The 21,817-nt window shown below is 31.4% G+C and overlaps 7 protein-coding genes across 8 annotated transcripts; 3 read left to right on the top strand and 4 right to left on the bottom strand.

Annotated features, from left to right (window-relative positions):
• The first annotated feature begins 304 nt into the window (after positions 1 to 304).
• On the top strand, positions 305 to 2,792 carry MrgBP (MRG/MORF4L binding protein). Its single transcript, XM_033479311.2, has 5 exons — positions 305 to 443; positions 1,297 to 1,633; positions 1,776 to 1,897; positions 1,973 to 2,333; positions 2,398 to 2,792. The coding sequence occupies exons 2-5, from the start codon at positions 1,528 to 1,530 to the stop codon at positions 2,550 to 2,552; spliced, it is 744 nt and encodes a 247-aa protein (XP_033335202.1). The 5' UTR covers positions 305 to 443; positions 1,297 to 1,527; the 3' UTR covers positions 2,553 to 2,792.
• A 102-nt stretch (positions 2,793 to 2,894) lies between these two features.
• On the bottom strand, positions 2,895 to 3,355 carry LOC117225624 (small ribosomal subunit protein eS28). Its single transcript, XM_033479312.2, has one exon. The coding sequence runs from the start codon at positions 3,275 to 3,277 to the stop codon at positions 3,080 to 3,082; it is 198 nt and encodes a 65-aa protein (XP_033335203.1). The 5' UTR covers positions 3,278 to 3,355; the 3' UTR covers positions 2,895 to 3,079.
• Positions 3,356 to 4,458: 1,103 nt separating this feature from the next.
• On the bottom strand, positions 4,459 to 8,649 carry LOC117225603 (stromal membrane-associated protein 1). Of its 2 annotated transcripts, XM_033479285.2 has the most exons (8): positions 8,337 to 8,648; positions 7,655 to 7,788; positions 7,370 to 7,537; positions 7,089 to 7,293; positions 6,736 to 7,008; positions 6,366 to 6,664; positions 5,957 to 6,109; positions 4,459 to 5,882 (listed from the first exon to the last, which is right to left on the bottom strand). In XM_033479285.2, exons 1-8 carry the CDS (start codon positions 8,452 to 8,454, stop codon positions 5,769 to 5,771), a joined length of 1,464 nt encoding a protein of 487 aa, XP_033335176.1. In that variant the 5' UTR covers positions 8,455 to 8,648; the 3' UTR covers positions 4,459 to 5,768. The 2 variants fall into 2 exon arrangements, with proteins under 2 accessions (XP_033335176.1, XP_033335177.1); XM_033479286.2 differs by lacking the exon at positions 7,655 to 7,788 and having other exon boundaries at positions 8,337 to 8,649.
• Positions 8,650 to 9,102: 453 nt separating this feature from the next.
• Positions 9,103 to 13,815, top strand: LOC117225602 (leucine-rich repeat protein soc-2 homolog). The gene has a single exon (XM_033479284.2). The coding sequence runs from the start codon at positions 9,315 to 9,317 to the stop codon at positions 11,142 to 11,144; it is 1,830 nt and encodes a 609-aa protein (XP_033335175.1). The 5' UTR covers positions 9,103 to 9,314; the 3' UTR covers positions 11,145 to 13,815.
• On the bottom strand, positions 13,814 to 15,014 carry LOC143259690 (uncharacterized). The gene is made up of 4 exons (XM_076522985.1): positions 14,771 to 15,014; positions 14,351 to 14,694; positions 14,071 to 14,251; positions 13,814 to 14,014 (listed from the first exon to the last, which is right to left on the bottom strand). Exons 1-4 carry the CDS (start codon positions 14,930 to 14,932, stop codon positions 13,928 to 13,930), a joined length of 774 nt encoding a protein of 257 aa, XP_076379100.1. The 5' UTR covers positions 14,933 to 15,014; the 3' UTR covers positions 13,814 to 13,927.
• A 29-nt stretch (positions 15,015 to 15,043) lies between these two features.
• LOC117225600 (uncharacterized) lies at positions 15,044 to 16,718 on the top strand. Its single transcript, XM_076522986.1, has 3 exons — positions 15,044 to 15,244; positions 15,395 to 15,544; positions 15,623 to 16,718. The coding sequence occupies exons 1-3, from the start codon at positions 15,210 to 15,212 to the stop codon at positions 15,858 to 15,860; spliced, it is 423 nt and encodes a 140-aa protein (XP_076379101.1). The 5' UTR covers positions 15,044 to 15,209; the 3' UTR covers positions 15,861 to 16,718.
• Positions 16,239 to 20,469, bottom strand: Mcm2 (DNA replication licensing factor Mcm2). Its single transcript, XM_033479290.2, has 15 exons — positions 20,159 to 20,469; positions 19,769 to 19,944; positions 19,535 to 19,698; positions 19,348 to 19,430; positions 19,102 to 19,284; positions 18,804 to 19,015; positions 18,534 to 18,726; positions 18,248 to 18,451; positions 17,948 to 18,179; positions 17,620 to 17,870; positions 17,395 to 17,559; positions 17,001 to 17,300; positions 16,749 to 16,931; positions 16,508 to 16,663; positions 16,239 to 16,428 (listed from the first exon to the last, which is right to left on the bottom strand). The coding sequence occupies exons 1-15, from the start codon at positions 20,159 to 20,161 to the stop codon at positions 16,300 to 16,302; spliced, it is 2,634 nt and encodes an 877-aa protein (XP_033335181.2). The 5' UTR covers positions 20,162 to 20,469; the 3' UTR covers positions 16,239 to 16,299.
• Between the last annotated feature and the right edge of the window lie 1,348 nt (positions 20,470 to 21,817).

The raw sequence follows: 21,817 nt of genomic DNA, 5'->3' as shown, positions 1-21,817 counted from the left end.
AAGTCACAGAAACTTAGGTATCTACTAAGGAGACACAAGTTTATTAAAAGTGTCAAAAATAGAAACTTATTATATTTATTTCACATGAAATGTTTAAAAACGACGATTTATAATGGGAAAAATAGATAAAAACATCGTTAATATTTAGATGTAGATAAAAATAAAACGAGTCTAATTCAACTTATGGTATGTGTGTAAAAATATTCATTAAAAAGTCAATAATGATATTGTATTGATCAATGATATAACAATAAAAGTAAGTAAGTTTGTGTATCTTGTACATATGTCTATTTCAGATAAAACATCACATTATTATAAACAGCGATCAATTCCTTAGTGTAATACCGATAATATATAAAATGCACGAAAGCATGGATGATATATGCAAAGCTATAGATGAAAATTTATTGCGAAATCTGGAACTAATGGAAGAGAAAATTAATGTTAGTATTCAAATGGAAAATATGTTGCGTAATGGCCATATAGAGCTAGCTAAAGCTAAGTATATACGTGGCAAAGAGAGTATAAGCATTTTACAGGTTCCCGAAGATGAGGAAAAAGTAGTTACATTATTTGAATTAGAGACCAAGATGACAGAGGAAACTGGTAAAATAATTCCAAATTTTGATATAACTTTAAAAAAGGTAGATGAAGATGGAGATGAAATTCCAGATCCTATTAAATGGTTCGGTGTTCTAGTTCCGCAAAGTTTGCGAATTGCTCAAAAACGTTTTCAAGAAACAATTTATCTTGCTGTAAGATCAGCAAATATACAAGCAGAAATTGCTTCTGTATTAGAAAAATTAAAGTCTTTGTATTTTTTGAAACATGCTTATTGTCCAATAGAAAACAAAATTTAAAAACAATTGCAAATATCTAGAATTCATTTTATTCTAACACCTTCTATTGCTTATATATATTATATTATTAACTATTATTATAAAAAACATTACTTGTAAAATATTATCCCACAAAAAATTGCCAAAACAATTAATTCACCTAAAAAAGCATCCAGAGGATATTAATCCAAAAAAATTAATCCTCTAAAGAAGCATTCACAAGTTATTAATAAACCGTTCAAAAAATCTTCAAGAAATGTTAATCTTCACTCCCCCAAAAAATGTTTTCAAGTAGAAAGTTTCACGTTCAGTGCGTGTAGTCGTATATTAATCTATAAAAGATGAGTCGAATCATTTAGAGTAAATAATTTGTACTGTTTGAAAAATTGAAATAATTACTTATCCACATTTTAAATAAATGAGATAAACTTTAAAATATGTATGATGTTAATTTCAGCTGGATTTGCGTTTTCGATTTATCATTACTGATTAATCTACAAACTCACGCCAAGTTATCAAAAGTTCATCACTTTACCGTCGACAGCGCTGAGATAGAAATTCTTCAAATCTTACAAAACTGCCTATGTGTACCTGGTCTATGTTTACATCATTGCCCTGCCCCCTGGCGTGACGCTACTGGAAGATTATCGGTCAATTATCAGTAGTGACGATTTATTAAACTATAATAATGGCAGTTAAAGAGAAACATTCAGAAAATTCTACTGACGAAATCGAATGGAACGTCGAAAATGAAATTCAATTATTTTTTGCTATGAATGGACATAAACCTGTTGGTAAGATTTAATATAATACATAGAATAGAGTTTTTATAGGTTATGTTTACATTAGTATCGCATAAGAGCGATAATTAATAATATCATTAGTGGAAGATTTTACTTTTCTTCTACAAGATTTAATCGAACATGTTTTTCGAAGGTGTGAATAAATATTTCCACATGATTTGTATATGGGAAAAGTTTCGTGCTGCCACACACAAAGACATACCATTGAAAATGATTTGGGATCATTTGGAATCTATGTATGACCTCATAGCATTGGTAATTATTAATGAATTTAACAAATAATATGTCATGGTTACAAGTAAAATGAAACATATAAATAAATCATTTTAGGACGATATGGAAGATTTACCGTTCCCTAGTCAAGAAATAGACTTTTGTTTACCTGAACAAGAATTTTTGGGAACGATTAAAGCTAGGAAAAAAGAAGAGCCAGAATTTAAGCTGAAAGAACAAAGGGACAAATATAAGGAAATGAAAAAAGAAAAAGATGTTAAAGATCTTATGAAAAAAGATACAATACTTCGTGACCTTAAAGGGACTAAAGATATCGATAAAAAGAAGGAAGAGTTTAAAAAATATGTTAAGGATATAGAAATGAAAAAAGACAAACTTCGAGACATGAAAGATATTCGGAAAGATCATAAATCTTCAAAGGGGAGAACCAAAGGAAAAGATGATCTTGAAGAAACAGGTATATATTTCTATGTTTAATATAATTTTACATGTCCACAGGATTTATTAATGTCTTTTTCTAGTGTCTAATGGGAAGAAAGAACGCAAAGATTCTGATTCAGGCCGCGAAAGCTTAAAAAGAGGTCCAAAACGACCAACCAGGCAAAGTGTCGATAGTACATCTAAAGCATCGCCAAGTCCACGTGATACACCTCCACCAAAGCGAAGAAGGATATAACAATTTCTGACAAAATTGAGTTTGTTATTTGTATATGCGAACACAGTTTGCATCACAAACTTGAGACAAGATGCTATTCACATATCTAATATATGTGAAACATGTACAGACTTTTCTGAAAGATTATATATCTGTGAAAAGATAGTTTTATAAGAAGTTGCGCATTTATATTTTGTAAATAGAATATATGCTACATAATGAATTATTAATAAAAATATTAAGTATTTGTGTGTGTAATAATATTCTGAATGAATTTACTACCTTATAAAACCGTAAAATAGAAATAGTAAATCACAACGGACACAAATAAAAATATAACAGGACGAAATGAAAAAACAGATGTACGGAGAATAGTAGCCAGTGTTTATTACAGAAGTCACAGACATCTTCATGGACACAAAGTTTTGCTTTGTATATTCTTATGGTACTGGAATAGCGGTGTCATCCTTATTTCGGTCGATGGAATGAATTGTATTGCCAAGATCAAGATACTCTTGACGGTTTTAACATGTTGGCGGTAAATACTTCTATCGAAGTCTTCTTGCTTCACGTTCCGACTCCAGTAAGGTTAGGAGGTCACCTTCTCGTACCGGTCCTTTTACATTCCTGATAATTTGTCGGTTTTGTTCTCCCAGGAATTCCACTTTAACTTGCGTACACTGACCCTGCGAGCCAGTTCGTCCTAGGACTTTAATAACTCGAGCCAAAACTACTGGTTTGTCCATGATGTTCTCACGTGGCTTAGATGCGTCAAGGCAAAGACGTTTCAAGGAAATGAAAGAGCCTTCCTCGTCCCGCAATTTAATGTAATGAAAATGGCGACTTCCGGTAAGCTTCTCCAGCCATTCATATACATATGTATGTAAACATCGATGATTGTACACTTCAATTTAGTTTAAACAGAAAGTAGTGAATACTTTTTAGATTGATAATGAAAAGTATGTATCTTAGAAGTGGAAAATTTTTCTTCATTACGAACATAAATACTGCGATTTATTATAATTTATTTCTTAGCGCATAATAGATGGCGTTTGCTATATTTTTAAATTTAATTGCACGCGATGCCGAAGATTTGAACATTCTAATTTATTCATAATCATTGTTTTCAATGCTGGAATTGTTTATTTAAAAACTTATTTATGAAAAACATAATAAAGAAACGCAAGTGGTGTTTCTAAGTAGATTTGTTGAGGAATACAATGCCATTCCTTGTATAAATTTGTTCGTATCTAAAATTAACGAAGGGATGCTATTTGATTCGTTAAACTTAGGACCAATTCAACTATAATATACATTTAAACTTTATGATTTCGTATAGTGCTTTCTTTTATATTTGCCATATAACTGTATCTTCACCTGAGAATTTGTTCTGTATTGGTAGCACTGTTCAATACATATTTGGACTTTTAACTTTGAAAAAGCGTTTCACATATTTTTTCGTAAATTGACTCTATGTTTTGAAAATCTTTTTTAATTCTCATACATACGTAGTTTTCAAGACAATCAATTTAGAAGAAAATCTCATCTGCTTCGAGGGCATCTTATGCTTTAACAATAATACATATACAATTCTACTATTTATTATGATATTAAATAATTTACAAATAAAAATTCAAAAGTAGAGTATGATCACATAATGACGCGTATTCTAATGATATGATTATATTGAGCAGCATGAGAAAAGATCATTGAATGAGAAAAGTTTGGGATTTTCGTCGAAATCGATTTTTTTTTTAAATTATACGTAAGTATTGAAATAAATTTTACAAATTTATATTCATCCTATGAAATTTTGAAACGTGTATTCAAAGTTAGAAATCCGCAGAGTTCAAGTTTGTTGTATAGTACAATGTAATCCTCAATACACATGATTATAATTACAGTCGATGATTTTAAAAGTCTCTCATTCTTTATAGCTCTATAATATGTATTTGTACTTATATCAATTTTACAATTCTGTCAGTTTTTTTTCTTCAATACAATAGCAAGTTATAAGGCCTAATGTTTTTTCAACCGCTATGTCCTAAATTACATGATTGTTGGTAATTATTTATAAGAATATGGTGAAAAATGTTTTCAATATATTCTGTATTTAGTGGCAACATGATTCAGTATCACTTATAAAGAGACAAATTTTAATTAAGTAAGAACGTATGAGATGTATTCAGAACGTATTTTCAAGTTTCAATATTTATACTGTTACATGGCAACAAATCGCAGAAATTCATGATGTAGAAAGCTTTAATTAATCTATAACTGTTATATAACTAAAATGTTCTATTTAAATGCAATGTATTTATAAAGTATAGCAGTGTTGGTCAAGTGTTTAGATAATTAAGTCTCTGCCATTATAAGGTAGTATCAAGAAATGTTAATATTTTTAGTATCATAAAAAATAACAATAATACTTGTTGGAAAATATTAAGTTCTAAAATGTCCTTTAATACGTAATCAACGTCAAAATTCAGCAATCTAAGTAACACACTACTCAAGTACAAACACAATAGCTTAGAAAACAGCAACTAAACTTTTATCGTATTTTATACATTCTGATTGTATACAAACATTAGGTATAACGTGTTTCTAGAGGAAGTTTCTAGTCTTTAAAATCGTAAAGTGACATCTCAAGTACATTTGCTTTCAATGATAAATATTTTTGACATCTTCAGTAAATTATAAAAACTATTATGTGCTTCGTTTTACCATTTGTATTTCGGGGGTAAAAATGAATTATTTCGTAAAATACTGAGCTAAAAATACTTGTACTTGTTTAAGTATAATGAAATATTTTTTGCCATAATGAAAGTGGACCCTGACATACGCTAATTACATGGTTACAAAAGCACCCATTTTAGCAAATAATATAATTACATTCTCAAGTACATACATATACTGTACTTTACGAATAACTCTTTACAATCAGTTAAAAATTCGTTTTTATTCGTAGTTCCCATTTTTTTCCAACAATAACGTTGAAAGCTAGCAAAGCTTTAGAAGAAAAATATGTTCTGGCTCGTAATGCTGTACACATTTACGAATTACCTCTCGAAAATGTCAGCGTCCGAGTACTTGTTTGTTTCGTGTCTTAGTTATGTTATTTCCCATATTAATTTCCAAACTAATATGGAAATATAATTGTGTTGGGTAACGAACGTTCGACACTAGTGTACAACACTGAACAACATAATCAATCAACTAACAATATCCTTAAGACATTTACTGCCACAGATTGGTGGAAAGCGTTTGTCCGGAAAGAGTAGTAGTTGTCTTTCCTGGAGTGTTTGAGAAACTAGTGCCTCCCAAAGATAGTTGGGACATTTGCTGCGGTAACTGCAATACGAATAATTGCATTATTAATAAAAAAAAAAAACAGCAAACTTCCAATCGTTGTACAAACGATGTACCTGACCACTAAAGCCAACAGATTGTTGTCGTTGCTGTTGTTGTGTTGGTAAGTTGAAAAAAGGATTGCTACCAGGAGCTGGCTGAAGATTTTGTGTTAACATTCCACTCCATCCATTATTGCTACTAACATTAGACTGTCCTAGTTGCATCATCTACAGATATATTAAATAATTGATCTAGCTATTTATGATTATATCCTATAATATACAGTAGACACTTGATATGAAGTTTCGATGTGTAATGACACATTTTTTAATATTTGATATATTAATATTTTAATTAATATAACATTATAATATTATTATAATATTTTAATTAATATAACATTATAATATTATTATAATATTTTAATTAATAAAACAAACAAAAACAAATTCCGAAATTTTAACAATATAAAAATAGATGTACCATTTGAGATTGCATCGTAATAGCAGGATTAGGTGCACCATTCATTTGATGCATCTGGCCTATTTGTATGCAGTTCCCTATAGAGTTTGCTGCAACAGATCCTAATGAATTCGGATTTACCGTCATTTGAGCCTGATTGACGGTTAATTGATTAGTTGTAACAGGCATTTGAGCAGGAAGATGGTTAAGTTGAGTCAAAGAACTTTGTTGATTCGGAAAATTACTTTGCTGGCCGAATGCTACCATGTTTGGTACTTGTTTGTATTGAACATTCGATTGTTGTTGAGGATATACTCCACCTGAAATATGATAAAGTACAAGTTATAATAAAGTTATAAATAAAACATAGTATTTAAAATAATTATTATACCAGGAACTCCATAAATTGTTGATTGTTGATGACTCGGTGTACCATATAAGGCCAAAATACTATCTTTAGACATTTTACTTTTTTCTTGAGGCGATGGTGCTGGCTGATCAAAGAAACTTTCTTCTTCACTTTTACTCACAGTAGTCGCGTTTGTAGTTACATTAGATGTACTACTATTAGCTGTAGCTGCTGTAGCCGGAGGCGCAGACAAGAAGGAAGAAAATATATCATCTCCAGCACCGTTTACGTTCGATTGATTTGTTGCTGGAGCATCTGTTAAAAACTCAGAATACATTAAAAATGCAATTTTTGTATAAAATTTGGTAAAAAGCAAACATATAATAGTAAGTTACCTAAACCCAATAAGTCTAAAGTAGCAGCAGTGGTAGCCCTATTTGGTTTAGGACTAACAGAACTTTTAGGTTTTGGCAACTGAGGCACAACTTCCGGTTTTTTTACAGGTGGGAGTATAGTTTGATTATTAGTAGTTTTTGAATTCTCCTTTTTTCGTCTACGTTGTCTTTCGGCTTCTTCGTCGAGCTCCTTATCCCAATTTATCTATATGTAACATGTAATAATTAATATGTTATATCTTGTATTTAAATATATCTTTAAAAGATAAACATAATTATACCTTTGGTAAAGGCGGAGGTACCCACTCTCTAGCTATGTACTTTTTATGCTCGTATTTTGCACGAATGAAACTCTCAAGACTACAGTCTGTTTGTGGTCTTCGAAAACTGTCTGGGAGGTTTGCTTCATATATAGCTCTCGCTCGAGAATTACCAATCTGCTGCAAGCTCTGAAAAGAACAAAAATATATTCTTTCCAAAGATCTATATGTTATATCGTTACAAGAAAAATTATAGGGTTCGGCACATACAAAATATCTAGAAAGATAAAGTCACTACATACATACCACTACTTGTTCTGGTGTCCATGTATCTAAGTTAACCGATTTAACTTTGCTTATATGGACTCCAAGATTTCTATGTATCCCAGCACAACGAATACATAAAAATATACCTAAATTCCAACTAGCCCACCTTGGTCCTATGAAAAGACCATATTTATGTTTTATTTATAAGTAACGTTCAATAACATATATTAAGATATACAATATTAGCACATTTAATTTGTATACAATCTACAAATATACACAGATAAGAGTAAAATTTTTAAATATTATTATAAACAGAGAATTAGTCAAAAATAAAAAGGTGACAGGTCATACAAATATTTCACTATACGCATATAAATATTTGGTAAATAAATAAAGAAATATCATTTCTGAAAATTATTTATTAGAAATCAACAGAAAAATAAGACAGTTGTAACAAGAAACTAGACGATTACAGAACGTTGGCGATGTTCATCTGCGATTGCTGTCATTTAGAGTTTGTCACAATGGGAATTAAAAATCTATAATGTTTCGTTAGACGAAACTAGGTCGTTTTGAAATCGATATCGATGACCTGCATGTATCATCGGTTGATAAGAAAATGAAATTTATCAGACGTATAGGGGGTGGATGTAACAGTACTAAATTTCGTATGTGAGGAGATATCGGTGGAATACATATTCACAACTGACGAACGAACCTTTCGCATCGCAGTCGACACAATACTTGTTGTCCTCGTCGCGTAGCATCTGCGTCAAAAGATTTTGACATTTTTCTTGAATCTGTTTGGCACGTTCTTTTTCAAGGCGAGATGTCATTTTTCAACGGTGGCTGAACAATCCGACCGCAGTTATCTCCAAAACAATGTTATTTTCCTTACAACACTGGACTGGACACGCACGAGAACCGTCAAATAGTCGAACGCCCTCCAATAGGCAGTAGTCCAACTCGTTATTCACCGAAACGTCATGCAGTTGAAAGAATTCTATTGGATCCGTTTGCTTCGGTTCCTCGAACCAAACGATACATAGATTCGTCATCGAAATAACTGTTCAGCATTTATGTTGCTGCAGCAGGGCTCGGAATTAACTTGCCCGCGACAGAGACAGAATATTTTCGGTGACTGCTCTGAAATATGCTGCGAAATGGCACCGTCCAATCCTATTTGTGAGATCTCCCCTCCACCGCTCTCGGCACCTCGTATCATAGCAGTCTCTGAAAACGCTCTGTCTCTGTCGCGGGCAAGTTAATTCCGAGCCCTGTATTACAGCGATTCCGAAATTTCTGCAAGACTCTCGTAAGGCAGGACGCATGTCCAGCGATGTTAATTTTGTGTACTTCCGTCTTCGATCGAGCATTACCGAACTCACGCCAAGTTAAAACAGAAGTTCGTCACTGTACCGCCGACGGCGCTGAGATAGAAAGTCTTCGAATCTCGCATCGTTGTGTCAACGTATGCACGTACTTCGCGGCTAAGCATTCATTGTTCATCGAGCCTCGAGCCTTCTATGTCTATCTCTATTCTCTATCAACTGATTCGCGTTTGCGCTACGTGCAGTGGGTAACATCGATATGTCAATACTTGTAAAGTACGAGCTTTCGTAAAAAGTGTACGATGTCGTAAAAAGTACGCGGAGATATTTTTCAAGTAATCGTAGGCTGCAACAGTGATTAGGTTATGAAAAAGTCGAACAAGCATTGGACAGGTGTGGGTAATATTTCAACAGTGTGTTTGTCCGAGGTGAAGGGGGACCGTGAGGACCTCGAAGACAGACTCTCGACCTTTTACATGAAGGAACAAGATATCCCGGAATATTTGGAAGGCTGTGGTTTAACCACCTGCACAGCCGATATGCCTGAGGACGTAGCCGCCCTGCGGGATAATAAGGAACAGATGAAAGAAAAAAAGTTATCCTCCGCGTCCATAGCGGGCCCCGACACTAAGAAAACAGTAACTGTCAAACATCCTGAATCGAACAAACCGAAACCGACCACGAAAAAAGGCAAACCGATCCAAGCTGACTTAGACGTTTCGAAAGAGTTTATACGATGCAGAGACGAATGTGTGAAACGGCTAGATTTAAGTAAATCGAGCATCACGCATCTGCCAAGCACCGTGCGGGATTTGACGCATTTGGTGGAATTTTATCTATATGGTAACAAGCTCGCAACATTACCCCCGGAGATTGGTTACCTCGCGAATTTGGAAACACTGGCTTTAAGTGAAAATTCTCTTACCAGTTTGCCAGGGTCATTGGAAAACTTGAAATCATTAAGAGTACTGGACCTCAGGCATAATAAATTGAACGAAATACCCGATGTTGTTTATAAATTGACCAGTCTCACGACTCTGTATTTACGCTTCAATCGCGTCAAATATGTCAACAACAACATTAGAAACTTGACAAATTTAACCATGCTGAGCTTGAGGGAAAACAAAATCAAGGAACTTCCTGCCGGTATCGGAAAATTGGTCAATTTAATAACATTCGACGTGTCCCACAACCATCTGGAGCATTTGCCCGAAGAGATCGGAAATTGCATCCAATTGTCTACTCTTGATTTGCAGCACAATGAGCTTTTGGATATTCCAGATACAATTGGGAATTTAATTGCTTTGACGAGATTAGGTCTTAGATACAATAGATTAACTAATATTCCAAAATCGTTGGCAAAGTGTAAGCTAATGGATGAGTTCAGCGTCGAAGGAAATCAAGTGTGTCAACTGCCCGATGGGCTGCTGTCTAGCCTTTCCGATTTGACATCGATTACATTGTCCAGGAATGCCTTCACCGCATATCCGTCAGGAGGACCAGCCCAATTTACGAATGTTTACGCTATCAATCTTGAACATAACAAGATCGATAAAATACCGTACGGTATTTTCTCTAGAGCGAGAAATTTAACAAAGTTAAATATGAAGGAAAACCAATTAACTGCTCTACCTTTAGATATCGGTACATGGGTTAAAATGGTCGAATTGAATTTGGGCACCAATCAGCTGACAAAGATTCCAGACGATATTCAATGTCTTCAAAGTTTGGAGATCTTAATACTTTCTAATAATTTATTGAAACGCATTCCTGCCAGCATAGCAAACTTACGCAAACTCAGAGTTTTAGATCTTGAAGAAAATAAGATCGACTCTTTACCCAATGAGATTGGTTTCCTACGAGATTTGCAGAAATTAATCTTGCAAAGTAATCAAGTGACTACTTTGCCAAGAGCGATCGGTAACTTGACAAATTTAACGTATTTAAGCATAGGGGAAAATAATCTTACCTATTTACCCGAAGAAATTGGTACATTGGAAAATTTAGATTCACTATACATAAATGATAATGCAAACTTACATAATTTACCATTTGAATTAGCTTTGTGCACAAACCTTAGTATTATGTCAATTGAAAATTGTCCACTTTCACAAATTCCACCAGAGATAGTTGGCGGAGGTCCTTCCTTAGTGATTCAGTTTTTAAAAATGCAAGGACCTTATCGATCTATGTAACAAAATTAGAAAATTGTCTTTCACACGAATTGGATGTTGATTTTTAGCAAGAGTAATACAGAAACAATTGATATTTGATACAGATATTTATTAACTTAAATTCTCACTATAATGATCTCACATCAATAAAAATTATATAAACTATTATCAATATATAATATATGAAAATATGTATTCTCATAAACTGAATAGAGATACAATTTACAATATAAAAAAGAAGAAACATATGTACAGATATACTATGAAATTTGTGCTGACTTTGGAAATCTGCACACTGAATAAAGAAACTATAAAAGATTAAAATCATGATAAGATATTTTAGATACAATAATAATATAAATTATATCATCATTTTTATTAGTATATACCAATGTTTATAATACTCCATTCATTTATTTTGTTTTTCGTATGTATATTATTTGATAACATAATGAAATTAAATAACAATCGATATAAGACACTTTAATTCATAAATTGTATACTTCGTTTTACAATTATCTTATAACTTTTGAATTTAATCTAGAATTTCAAAGTTTCTAGCAAAATTCATCTGTTTTCAATTCTATTATACACAGATACCTGAAAATACTACCCTTAGACACATAATTGTTATTTAAATAATTGTAGTAATTGCAAGGAAATAAGGTAACATTATTTGATTTAAGGAGCCATAAAATTAAAAATTGGCATCGATGAATTTAGATTTTAGTTACTGCTATTCATTGCCATATGAATGAAACATTTTGCTGAAAAATTGTATAATAATATGAAGCTTGTTGTTATTAATTACTATACGATATGTCATTAGTTTAAATTTTAATAATACGAAGTATCGTAAAAAGCTTTATTTATACGGAAGCACTTTAAAAAATAAACACACTGATGTGTCATGAAGAAAAATATATAATAGCACTATATTTTAACAATAATTTTGACTTTCTGCATCTGCTTCATAAGCTGAGATAATTAGTGGTAATTATGAATTATATTTAATTGTATACTCCTATAAAGTAGTTTAAAATTAAATGACATTTGTGTTCTTTTCATTAATTAGTCAGTTATAATTCTGTCTGGTAATGCAATTAAAATTTATAATTGAATTATTAATGTGCTATCATTCATTGAAAAAGCTGCCAAACCTAAGCGTAAAATTATCTAGTATTAGCAGTGTATTATTGTAACATTGTTTTTTTGCTAAGTTTCATACACAGTAATTTATTATATAATTAAAGTAATATGTTTTTACTTTATATAATGCACATTATGTATTTACATACACGCGAGCGTGCGCGTGTATTTTAATTGCATTATTATTTTTTACAACCATACATATATATATGTATGTATATTCAATGAATGGATTTTATTTATAGTTAAGAATATATTGATTTTTTTAAACATATAATATGCTCTTGCACTCATGACTCAATAAACAGTACTAGTATACTATTTTGTCATTTATAACATAATAGCTGAATTAGAAATATTTTTTCATAATTTGTTTATTATGCAATGGCTGTGCAATAAAAAGTTAAAAAATTAGCACTATTCTACTTATATTAATTGTAACTCTAATTGATATTATATTAATATACTGTAAAATATAACATATATAAATATATTGTTTGTACCTATTATATTTATCAGAAATTGTGAACATTGAAGCATTTTAGTTATTCTCATTTTGTTAATTATTTTAGTATTGTTTAGTCTGTCATTTATGAATTTTATTACAATTTAACACAAATTCAAAACCAATACTATTGAAAGTACATGAAAAACATTTGTACAGTAAAATGGAATGTAGTAAATTCTCAATTTTAATTAAGAGATTGTAATGTCTATTCTATAATTACTTATTGATGTATGTAAATGTATGTATAATTTGTTATGTGTCTATTTACAATTTTTCTATGCTAGTTATGTTTGCAAAATAATTATTTAATGTATTTGCATTCAAACTTTGTCTCCCATTTGTCCGTACAATAATAAAAGTTGATAATAATGTTGCACAATTAAAATTTTCTCCAGTCTTCGTATTAAACTTTTTATCTTGATTAAATAACTTTTATATATGTACAATTACAGCATTCATACAATTATTTAATCATTAATCCAAAAAATGAATGTCAATTTATAAAGTTTAACTGAATATTTACTTTTTTATTATCTACTTGTATGTTGTATGTGTATTAGTAATCATACGTATATAGTAATTATATATATATATATATATATATAATATAATTTATGATATTTCTATAAAATCTATCTGTATTGTTGAAGACATGTACAAAATTTTTGTTTTATGATGTTATTTAAATCGTTTTATTAAGATTAAATGTGTATGTCTATTATGTTTAAGATATTAAATAAGTTTCAAAATACAGACAAATGTTGCCAAAAGAAATGCTACATAACAAATTGTTGTGATAAACTGTTCAACAATTTTAAAAAGACATAAGTAATACACTATAATGTATTTGAAAAATTACTAAATTTGTATGGTAAAAAGAGAGAAATAGCTATTCTCAAATTATAATCTTGTTGAATAGTCTATTAAGTGCGATATACATAATTTCAGAATAATAATATTAATGTAATTCCATATATGACTAATCATATATAGGATGCTGTATATTTCTAAGTAAATAAATATGCTATAAACGTTTCTTGATCTTTGAATTTATTTCTTATTATAATTAATTAAACAAGTAAACTGTAACATTATTTGCAAACTAATATTTGCAATCTTCATATACTTATTCTAAACTTCCAATATTTTATTGGTATTTAAGTTTTAACGAAACGGTACTTTGTTTCTTGAAAATAAATTTGCCAAATTGTATATTGTTCTTTACGCACGGACACTGTAAGTAAAAATGTAATTAGTACAATTTTCAAACATATTCGTATTATTTCAAACCTTTTTAGATTTATCAATTTTTGCGAAGTTATTTGAAGTTGTTGCAACGGTTTCTCCAACTAATGCTACAGGACGATTTTTCAAATAATTTCCAGCATCCTTTAATTCTTTATCAGTTTTTGATTTCTTATATGTAAATGTATTACAAATATTCTGAGAATTTTCTAAAGAGTTCACTAATCTAAAATTTACATGTATATATATATATATAGGTAGTAATACAAATTATTTGTAACAAACGAAATAAATGTGTCAATTTTTTCAAATAATTCACATCTACCTTATAAGGGTTAATATATCTTCCGAAAAAGACTTTAAATTATCTAAGATGAACATAGCATTTGTTATATCTTGTTCAATATCTTTATTACGAATGAATGTTATTTGATTATTAATATTATCAATTTCATTTTTCAATTCCATAACTTTATCTTCTTTGATTGTATCAATGCCTTTTGCATAATTGTATGGGACAGTACTGTATTTACAATTATGACACTTAATGATGTCTCTAATAGCAGGATATTTTTTGAAAATAATGTGAAATTTATGTTCCAAAGAAAAATTCCATACTTCATTACAAAATGAATCTTCTATCGCCCAAACAGTAAAATTTACATTATTCTATAACAAATCCAATAAAATTCTTTTCTCATGTAAATATCTGTAATAATTCATTATCAACTTATTATCCTTTTACCATTTTCATTCGTTCTTCTTTTAATACTGTCTTTCTTTGTTTTAGTATTTCGTAATTTGTTTTCGAAAGGTTTTTATGAACCTTTAATTCTATATTTTTACAAACGTTCTCCATTAACTGTATATCATAAGATCGATTTTCTTTGTAAATCGAAGCAGTCATTATTTTTCATATACTTGGGAAAAATTTTACAATATTCGTAACTGTTATGAATACACGATGCTTCTAACCGTCTACGTCTAGGTAGCACTTCAAAAGCAATTGTGTTCATATCTATATATGTATGTATGTATGTAGTATGGCATTATGGCATGGCGTATCGAAGCTTATCTGGTACCGCAAAATAACCTATCTTACTGTAAACAAAGTTTTTACATTTTCGGACGACATCAGAAGTTGATGGATTTGTAATTTTAAAGTATGATTAGTAGTGTAAAAGATGAGTTCAAACGGTTTGAAAGTGTTAAAGAAAAAGTTAGTATAAAATTTATTTGAACATTTTATAATTTGTGTATATAGTTGATACATAAGTTAATTTTTTAATAATGTAAAAAGAATAGTAAATGAAGTATTTCATGTAATATTAACTAATGCGAAAACATTTTTTTATTGCTGTGCCTTTAGCAATCCATACCCTCAAGGGATGCGATGTCAGAAATGTTTGGAAATGGGACATTGGAGTTATGAATGTAAGGGGAAAAGAAAATATGTACATAGATCTTCACGTACATCACAATTAAAGAAAACATTAAAACAACAAGAAGAATCTAATATGTAAGTGATTCAAAACTTATGAACTTCGCTAAGTCTAGACTTTGATAAACGATAACATCGATGAATGTGTTATTACAGTCATGATCCAAAAAAAAAAGAAATCAAGAAAAATCGTCAACAGAAGAAGATGAGAAAAGAATCTAGCAGTTCCAGTGAAACAAATTCTAGTGCTGAAAGCAGCAGTTCTAGCAGCAGTAGTAGTACCTCATCGTCAGACAGTGAATCTGATTCTACTGATAGTGTTTCCAGTAGTAGCAGCGGTAGCAGTAGTTTTAGTAATAGTAGTAGTAGTAGTAACTGTTCTAAAAGTAAGTAGCACTTAAGATATGTTTGAACGAGATCATGTTTTGATTAAAAAATATTTTGCATACTTGTGAGGTAATTTATCAGTTCTTACACTACAAATATATGTATGACAAGCTACATTGTACAAAATTTAAATGACTAAAGTACTTATACGTAAATTACATTTAAAAAAAATAATAATTTGTACAAGGTGTTCTACAGTTACATATTATCATTAATACTATACGTAATATCGATACCTTCCTAATTTATTATATATTGAAATGGAAGAAGGAAATAAGCTTCTAATATCAATTTTTTTCATAAAATATAAATCATTTATTTGGAAGAAACAAAAATGTTAGATAGGAACGTACAAAAATAAGTAAAATATAATCGGACGATAATCTATTGTTAAAAATAGTTTTATATAAAAACAAAGTTTATTCATATACATAATTTAATGCTTGTTAGTCATCAATATTCTCAGGAAGTGTTTGTATTATCACTTTTCTCTTCGAATCATATACAAAGTTGTTTGATTTAAAAATATCACTTTCATAGAATGGATGAAGATTGTGTATATCAATCTGTTTAGCCTACAATAAGATGAAAATATAAGCGAATCAGTATGTTAAAACAAAATGAAATATGTCAAACGAGATAAATTGTTCATACCCTCTCTAATAGATCTCTTTCTGAAACTTCGATTGTTGTAATGCGATTTCCATGTAAAGCTCTTTGGAATGCTAAAGTATCCAATGTAATTTGTCTCAGTATATAATACAAAAGTTCACTGTGATCTTTTTTATATGATAAATATTTCTGGAATGTCTGTAAAGAAATAACAGCAAATTTGTTATATTTTAATAAAATCACTCTAAACACATTAATTACATACTTAATCCGAAATACATACCTGTCGCATGCTTCTCATTACTGAATATTTTTGCGTATCAACAAAGCTATCAAGCATCATTCTTATGGCAATATTAATATCGGTATCTTGAACATGATCCCGCAAATGAATCTTGGCGCTTGCTTCAGACATACGTATAATACTTTCTATATGTCTTACAGTAATTGGTAAACTTCCAGTGGCCTAAAAGATTTGTTAAAGAAGTTGTACCACAGTAATAATATATTTATAACTGATACATGTTCCACTTACCAAGCTTTCTTGTCTCAACTGACTGTACAACTTTGCTACTTTGTCTTGATCAATATTTGTCAATTTTGGATGAACATTTTGTTTTGCATAAACTATATACTTCTTTAAAAGATCTTGTGGAATGGATATATCTCGTGCATTCTCCTCTGTAGTTATTGTTTTTTCTGCATTTGTCGGATGATGTTTGATGTGAGAATTCACAACAAATTTAGCCAAGTGCCTATCTTGCATAGGATCTATTTCATCCTTTACTACACAAAGTATATCAAAACGAGATAGAATCGGCTCTGATAAATCTACCTAAGTAGAAAAATGTATTTCTCTTTATTAATACTGCTTCTAAATATTGCTTATTTTGGTCTTTCATCATTCATGTATGTATTTGATCTCTTACATTTTCCGAAAACGTCATACTAGCATCGTATCTTCCACCAATAGGATTAGATGCAGCTATTACTGAGCATCTAGCATGAAGAGATGTAACAATTCCTACTTTCGAAATAGAAATACTTTGCTGTTCCATAGCTTCGTGTATAGATGTTCTATCTTGATCGTTCATCTATCGAAATTGCGATAATTAAAATTCTACTAGAAATATTTACAAAAGATATTTGTTTACCTTGTCAAATTCGTCAATAAGGCAGATTCCATGATCAGCAAGTACCAAGGCACCAGCTTCCAAAGTCCACTCTCGAGTTGTTGGCGATTTTCTTACAAAAGCAGTTAAACCAACAGCTGAAGCTCCCTGGCCTGTAGTAAATACTGTTCTTGGCGCGATTTTTTCGATATATTTTAAGAACTGAGATTTAGCAGTTCCTGGATCACCACACATCAAAACATTAATATCCCCTCGTACTTTATGTTTGTTACCTACGCATTAATATGAACAATGATGAGTTCTGTTATTCGAGAAAATGTGTTGAAAGTACTCTGAAAAATTAAAGTACCGGGATTCTTCGATTCACCGCCAAATATTGCCAAAGCTAGAGCTCTTTTTGTATACTCATGCCCATAAATTGACGGTGCAATGCTCGCGACGATGCGATCGAAAATTTGATGATCCTTACTTAAAGAAATAATACTAGAAATATCTTCTTCGGTTAAAGATTCTACAATTTCTTTCGAGTCTTTCACATGTAAATGATTTGCTAGAAGTACCGTTGCAAACACGGGAAAACCCTGGTGCAACAAGAATATCATTTAATATTGTATCCGATAAGAACTTCTTAAAATTATTATTTTCTTACTTGTTCTGTGTTTAATGAACCATCATAGTTATTTGTGTAAATCGCAGTAACGTCTACTTCATCACCCGGCTTACAGCGATCACAGAGATCCGATAGAAGAATACATTCTTTGCTTCTAGGTATCCTACCTGCAGGAATTTTACCTGGAGATTCTTGAATTGTAATTTTTTGGTAATTTCTATATATTGTTTGCTCCATATTAATCTATGTAAAGAACGTCAACAAAATTTTACTATCTATAAAATACATATGTATAGTTATACAATTTTTAATGAGACAGTTTTACCATAAAAGGTCCAATGCTTTGACACTCAGGACACGATCCAGGTTTCACTTCAGCATTTTGATTTTGTACGAATGGACCAAGTACATATCCACATTTTGTACAATCGTATTTTACAACTGATAACTGTGGTAGTACTCCCGTTGTTGCAGTTACAACACCCAAAGTGCGTACCAACTGATTTAAATGTAACTTTCTGATATTGATATCAAACTCTATTAGTAACTTTACACACACTAAATATATTATATTAAGCATGTAATTATTTTTTACCTGAATGTTCGGATTTCCTCTATTAAAGGTAATTCTGATATTCTGACATGAATTTCGGTAGTAACTCGTTCATAACTAGGGAAAATGGTGAGTACTAAATCCTTTGCTACTTCATCAAATATTTCCAACATTTGAAATGGAGCTTCAGGCAAAAAATAGGCCAAAACATGTTCTTTACTTGCAAGAATAGGAAATTCCACAAAAAAACTGGACTGTTAAAAATGAAAATAATTATCTCATGAATGAATGCATTATTCCTCATGAATTCTAGTAAAACAAAAAAAAAGGAACACATTACTTGATTACTTTCACACATATGACGAATTCTTTCTTTGTACATATATTGTCCTTTAGAATTAGTATGCGTACGTAAGAAACTTTTGAATCGATTATAGATTTCTGTTCTGGGACCTAACATAGATACCCATTCTTTAACTGTATGACCTTTAGTATCTTCTAAATTTTCAATGGACTCGATCATCTGAAGTAAAATAATTAAAATTAATTTATATCGTACAATAAGAAAGGTAATAAATATACTTACTTCTACATCTTCTAGTTCACCTGTTGCAGCCTTTTCAGCCATACGTCGCTTACGTGCTTGTACTTCTTCCTCGTCACTTTCATCTTTAATACATAGATAGATGTATGAATATACATATTATTAAATATCTTTTTTTTATTAAATACAGGATTTCTTGTTATTAGTTTTTAATAAAAAGAGTATATACCGTAAAGCAAATATCTATCGTCTCTGATAATGCCTGCTGCTCTGTCTCTTTTAAGCATAGCAGTTTCAGCAGCAGCACGTTCTCCTTGAGACATTTCCGAGTAAGCTTCATCATCAACGAGATTAGGATCGTATCTGTCTAAAGCTGGCATAGGACGGTAATCGCTAGAACAATATAGCAATGTTAACAACAAGAAAATAATCTCGTTAAGTTTTATACAATAAAAGATTTTACTCTTCCATATTATCCCCAAATAACTCTTCTCCTTCCTCTTCCTCTTCTGCCTGGTTAATGTCATTGTCATTACTAAGTAAATCAGATTCATCTTCAAACGGTTCATCTATATCTGGCGCAGGAGACGTCATTGCCTCCGCATGCCTATCAGAACGAACTGGAGAACTGTTGGCATCCTAAAAAATATGTAAAATGGTGCAACAAATTGATAAATTAAAAAAAAATCTAAAACATTATATTCATTTTAATGAATATATTATATATATTATATATTTATATGCTTAATATCTTGAACTGTGTTATGTTAAATTAGTTTCATTTTAGCGTATATCAATATTTTTAGAATACTCTATATATAATTGTAATTGACTTTTGTAAATAATATCTTACCATTATATTTACAGGAGACGCGAAATCAAATATAATAAGAATCCAACGAAATATGTACACAAAATGTTTCTTTATTTACTCGCTACTAAAAACTCGAACTGAGTCAAACTGAAAGACAGTTGTTGGCGGGAGTTTCTTTTAGATCGAATTCAGCCCAATCATGTCACAGATAACGTAATTTTCATTGACCAATGATAGCAGTTCTTTAGGAACGAAAATGTCAAATTGTATTGGCTAACATATCAAAGTATATATAATTTTTTAATGAATTTATTATGCACATGGATCTAAACAGACCCAAGAATGCATGGACTGGGTCTACACAGAAATGAGTCCCACTCCTGCACATCTCCGGGCCTCAGCTTGACCCGTTAACGAGGGTCGACATAGAAATTTCCTTTGCTCTGATTGGCCGACGATGCGCTGCTCAGACAGCTTAGGGAGTAAAAAAAGCGTGCCGAAATAGGTCCCATTATTATGCACCAATGTGCTCAGATTGCCACGGAATCGACACAGGCATCCATGGCCCATATTACACGATGCGATCATTGTGAATCGTAAGTACGACTCGAACATGATTGCAATAGTAATGGGTTCTACTCCAAGCTGCAGCTTGATCCGTTAGGGAGGGTCCGTACAGAAATGTTCTTTCCTCCGATTGGTTGACGATTCATGTAAACGCGGCTCTTTCGAATCGAATTCCCGGAAGACAACTCATAATACAATTTTTTTAACTTTGACATTTTAAAAATGAATTTTTGTTTAAACGTATTGCTGATAGTTTTCTGATTGAAATGAGGCCAAACATGATATAGTTTGGGCGAATATTTCTGATTAAAATAAAATCAAACACGATCTAATTTCGATTACACTTATTTTTTTTTATCCTAAAAAAGTTATTACGTTTTAAAAGTTATCCAAACATCATCGAACGTGGACACGTTCCTCCGAATGCCCATCGAACGTAGGCTTGTTATCTCGCCTTTTCCACTGTGACATGCTTAATTAATAATATAATAATTAATAATATATAAATTATACAAATTTTGTTAGATCAAAGATGCAATTAAGAGTGGAAATGTGCAAGTAAACTCACGGTAATTTCAATTAGGGGTCGCAAGGGGTTGCGCACCAGCAATCAACTAGTTGCGCTCCTTGTCCAACTATCCGAGCAACTGGAAAGGCTATCGTGATCGTTGGCAATTAATCCGTTCGCTTCTTCCGTTAATTCACAAATCTCGATTAGCGAAGGTATTCAGGCTCTCTCGCCTCTCGACAAGTATAAGTTCGCGCCACCGGCGTGGCCGCCGGGGCCCGCGCATGATATACGAAATTGAAACGTCACATAAAACAGATTAAGGCGACGTATAATGAAAGGGCAATTACGGTGTAGCCGCGCGTTTCGCCTGCATTATCGTCGCGTACACGAATGTGTATTTCTTTCGGGCTGGAACGCGACGCCCGGGCAGTAAATGTCAATGCATCGTCGTACTAAAAAGTTAAGCGGTCGTGGTATGCGGTTAGGGACCTATTTTTGGAGTGGGTGTCGTTAGAGAAAGAGAAAAAAAGGATCGGCTGATCGAAATTTTTTACGAGCCCACCTCCCTTTCGGCCGTTTCTTTTCGTCGACGGAAACGAGTCGAAGGTTTAACCTTCTGC

The sequence above is a fragment of the Megalopta genalis genome, chromosome 6, assembly GCF_051020955.1.
Source record: "Megalopta genalis isolate 19385.01 chromosome 6, iyMegGena1_principal, whole genome shotgun sequence".
Classification (NCBI taxonomy): Eukaryota; Metazoa; Arthropoda; class Insecta; order Hymenoptera; family Halictidae; genus Megalopta; species Megalopta genalis.
This window is presented reverse-complemented; position numbering and strand designations above follow the sequence as displayed.

Coding starts and splice junctions, on each gene's coding strand:
- MrgBP (XM_033479311.2), top strand. CDS start 1,528: ATGGCAGTTAAAGAGAAACATTCAGAAAATTCTACTGACGAAATCGAA. Junction 1,634..1,775: donor GAATGGACATAAACCTGTTG/GTAAGATTTAAT, acceptor TGTTTTTCGAAG/GTGTGAATAAATATTTCCAC. Junction 2,334..2,397: donor AGATGATCTTGAAGAAACAG/GTATATATTTCT, acceptor GTCTTTTTCTAG/TGTCTAATGGGAAGAAAGAA.
- Mcm2 (XM_033479290.2), bottom strand. Junction 16,932..17,000: donor AGTTGAGACAAGAAAGCTTG/GTAAGTGGAACA, acceptor CAAATCTTTTAG/GCCACTGGAAGTTTACCAAT. Junction 16,664..16,748: donor TAATGAGAAGCATGCGACAG/GTATGTATTTCG, acceptor ATTTCTTTACAG/ACATTCCAGAAATATTTATC.
- LOC117225603 (XM_033479285.2), bottom strand. CDS start 8,454: ATGACATCTCGCCTTGAAAAAGAACGTGCCAAACAGATTCAAGAAAAA. Junction 6,665..6,735: donor AACAATTTATGGAGTTCCTG/GTATAATAATTA, acceptor ATCATATTTCAG/GTGGAGTATATCCTCAACAA. Junction 6,110..6,365: donor TTACGATGCAATCTCAAATG/GTACATCTATTT, acceptor ATATATCTGTAG/ATGATGCAACTAGGACAGTC.
- LOC143259690 (XM_076522985.1), bottom strand. CDS start 14,932: ATGACTGCTTCGATTTACAAAGAAAATCGATCTTATGATATACAGTTA. Junction 14,695..14,770: donor AAGAAGAACGAATGAAAATG/GTAAAAGGATAA, acceptor GATTTGTTATAG/AATAATGTAAATTTTACTGT. Junction 14,015..14,070: donor AAATTGATAAATCTAAAAAG/GTTTGAAATAAT, acceptor TTTTACTTACAG/TGTCCGTGCGTAAAGAACAA.
- LOC117225624 (XM_033479312.2), bottom strand. CDS start 3,277: ATGGACAAACCAGTAGTTTTGGCTCGAGTTATTAAAGTCCTAGGACGA.
- LOC117225602 (XM_033479284.2), top strand. CDS start 9,315: ATGAAAAAGTCGAACAAGCATTGGACAGGTGTGGGTAATATTTCAACA.
- LOC117225600 (XM_076522986.1), top strand. CDS start 15,210: ATGAGTTCAAACGGTTTGAAAGTGTTAAAGAAAAA. Junction 15,245..15,394: donor TTGAAAGTGTTAAAGAAAAA/GTTAGTATAAAA, acceptor CTGTGCCTTTAG/CAATCCATACCCTCAAGGGA. Junction 15,545..15,622: donor CAACAAGAAGAATCTAATAT/GTAAGTGATTCA, acceptor GTGTTATTACAG/TCATGATCCAAAAAAAAAAG.